This window comes from Lactuca sativa, chromosome 1 (genome assembly GCF_002870075.4).
Source record: "Lactuca sativa cultivar Salinas chromosome 1, Lsat_Salinas_v11, whole genome shotgun sequence".
NCBI classification, from domain to species: domain Eukaryota; kingdom Viridiplantae; phylum Streptophyta; class Magnoliopsida; order Asterales; family Asteraceae; genus Lactuca; species Lactuca sativa.
In genome coordinates this window covers 28,573,550-28,575,955 of record NC_056623.2, presented here as the reverse complement: position 1 = coordinate 28,575,955, position 2,406 = coordinate 28,573,550, and the positions used below count along the sequence as shown (strand labels likewise).

The 2,406-nt window shown below is 31.8% G+C and overlaps 1 protein-coding gene across 1 annotated transcript; it reads right to left on the bottom strand.

Annotated features, from left to right (window-relative positions):
- Positions 1-285: 285 nt before the first annotated feature.
- LOC111894860 (uncharacterized) lies at positions 286-1,086 on the bottom strand. Its single transcript, XM_023890955.1, has one exon. The coding sequence runs from the start codon at positions 1,084-1,086 to the stop codon at positions 286-288; it is 801 nt and encodes a 266-aa protein (XP_023746723.1).
- Positions 1,087-2,406: the final 1,320 nt, after the last annotated feature.

Genomic DNA, 2,406 nt, shown 5'->3' with positions numbered 1-2,406 from the left:
ATTTTTTACTTCCTGAATAATTTGATTATTAGAAATTCCACAGTCGCTCATACTTTTGGAAGTAAGTAGTGAATTAAGGCTGGGATGGATTCGAAATTCCACAGTCGCTCATCATTTGCCATTATCTAATTTAATTTTACTATCTACCAACTTATAAATTAAAATAAAATGGAAAACAAAATGCAAAAACCAAAGCGTGAAGATTTCAATTTAGACACCAACTGCTTTATTTTATTTAGATTAATTGAAGCCACCACGAGCATTACATCTTAAATCATTAGTTGATCATCCTCTCTGGTCTCTGGGGATGAACTTTCGCATCCATACATGCTTTCCATTAATGGTAAACTTTGCTTTCGTTCCACCGCTGAGAACTGCATGAATGAAGGATATGTTATTCAACACAATCTTAGCAAACAAAGCGTGTTCACCCGCCGCGGCTTCTTGCATGTAAAACGACTCAATACAATCTCCAAAGAGTCCATTAAAGAACTCTCTTACTTCCCACTCAGCCACAGGGTACCCTCTCGAAAAGGTTACAAACAAAGTCCGATCGTCTGGTTGGGTCTTCGTCGTTTTGGTTGGAGTTACAGGTTCGATGCTACTCATGCATTGAAGTAGATCCATGTGGGCATTTCTAGCAATGGCTCCATCCCATATATCCTTGAAACAAGTAGCACAAACAATAGTGATAACGTCATTGATACCAACAATAGAAACCTCTCGGAACTTGCGTAAGAACTCAATGGGCATATCTTTTTTGAGGAGTAAACTGGTCAAAGGAAAATCCATAACTGAAGCGGAAAACAAGAGAGATATGTTATCAATGCATGCCCAACACAACAAGGCTTCATCTCCAATCTTGTCGATCCACTGAAAAGGGAGAGTTAGGATTCTCCGAGTTAAGTTAGGAAACCCGATGCTCATCCTCTCAAACCAGATCCATATGGCCATCATTTGTATAGCTTCAATGGGGTCACGCCATAGATCGTATACAAGAGTTGCATACAGTTCCCTGTCAATCGAGTGAAAGTCATTGTACTCTGCTAGAGACATCCTTCGGTTTCGATAATCCTCGATCTGCATGACCGACAGGAGATCCGATACACATTAATACCTGTTACCAAGAAATACAGGAAATACAGAAACGGTTAAACGATGAAAATACAATGATATATAAACGAGTAAAAGCTACATTTATTAAATCGAGTTTGATTAGAAGATATATTTGTTACAGTTAATTAAAATATATAGATTGCGCCGTTTCAAAAGAATAAATAAATGATACACAGATCGTTTTAACGACATATCGCACACAAATTAAACCGCACATAAAATAGCGTATTCACCGGTTTAGATTTGGTGGGCGACATCTACATCAACAAAAATATAGTTGAAAAGCTCAATGAGCTTTAGCACAAGAGAGTAAGACGCAAACCTGAAGATTGAGGACTGCTCCTCTCGGACTGAAAGTGTTAAGAAATATGGCGAAAAGCAAAGATATATATATATATATATTTGTAGATCGAATTAAATGAGAAGTAATATATAAGAGGATATTTATGTAATACATATGTGATTATATGTATCATATAATACATATAAGAAAGTTACATTTTTGTTTTTGCCTCCTGTAGCGTGGTGAAACTAGGAGTTGATGACATTTTGACTATTCTATGGAACTTTGTAATTAATTACATAATTAATACCATGTTTTCATAAATGTGTCCAATATTTTTTTTAATAAAATGCAATATATGAACCATAGGATATTATTTTCCTATTGTTATTTATACCACAAATATTAATAAAGGCACAGATAATTGAAATGAACAATAAAATGATTTTAAACAATAAATAAAAGGAAAAATATTTACAAAAATGAGCATTACTAAATCATACGTAATAATATAGAAGAAATAAATTTATTTAAGTAATGAGTAACATACAAATTCTTATAAACTTGTTTTAATGTAACATTCTCAAAATAAGACTAGAAGTTTATGCATTTTATAGTGAATAATAATTTTTTTTGGAGAAAAAATAAAACAAATTTAGATAATTAATTAGAATCACAAAGGATAAATAATTAAAATATTAAAATAAAATATATGATAAGTATAATGATATTAATAAACTAAGTTTAATAGGGTCGAATTGTAAACAAAAATTATAATTAAATGGACAAAGTCGTGAAATCATGAGAATTAAGAACTGACTTTTGTTTACCAAATTAGACTTTGAAAGTCATAATTATATTAATTATATACAAAGAGGTTATCTGGAGAAATATCAATGTGCTAGTTGAATTTCAAGTCAAAATGGTGGTGTAGATATAAGTTTTTATAGTTGAGGGACTAAATTTGACATAGTTATCATATATATTATTATTAAAACACAAGGCAA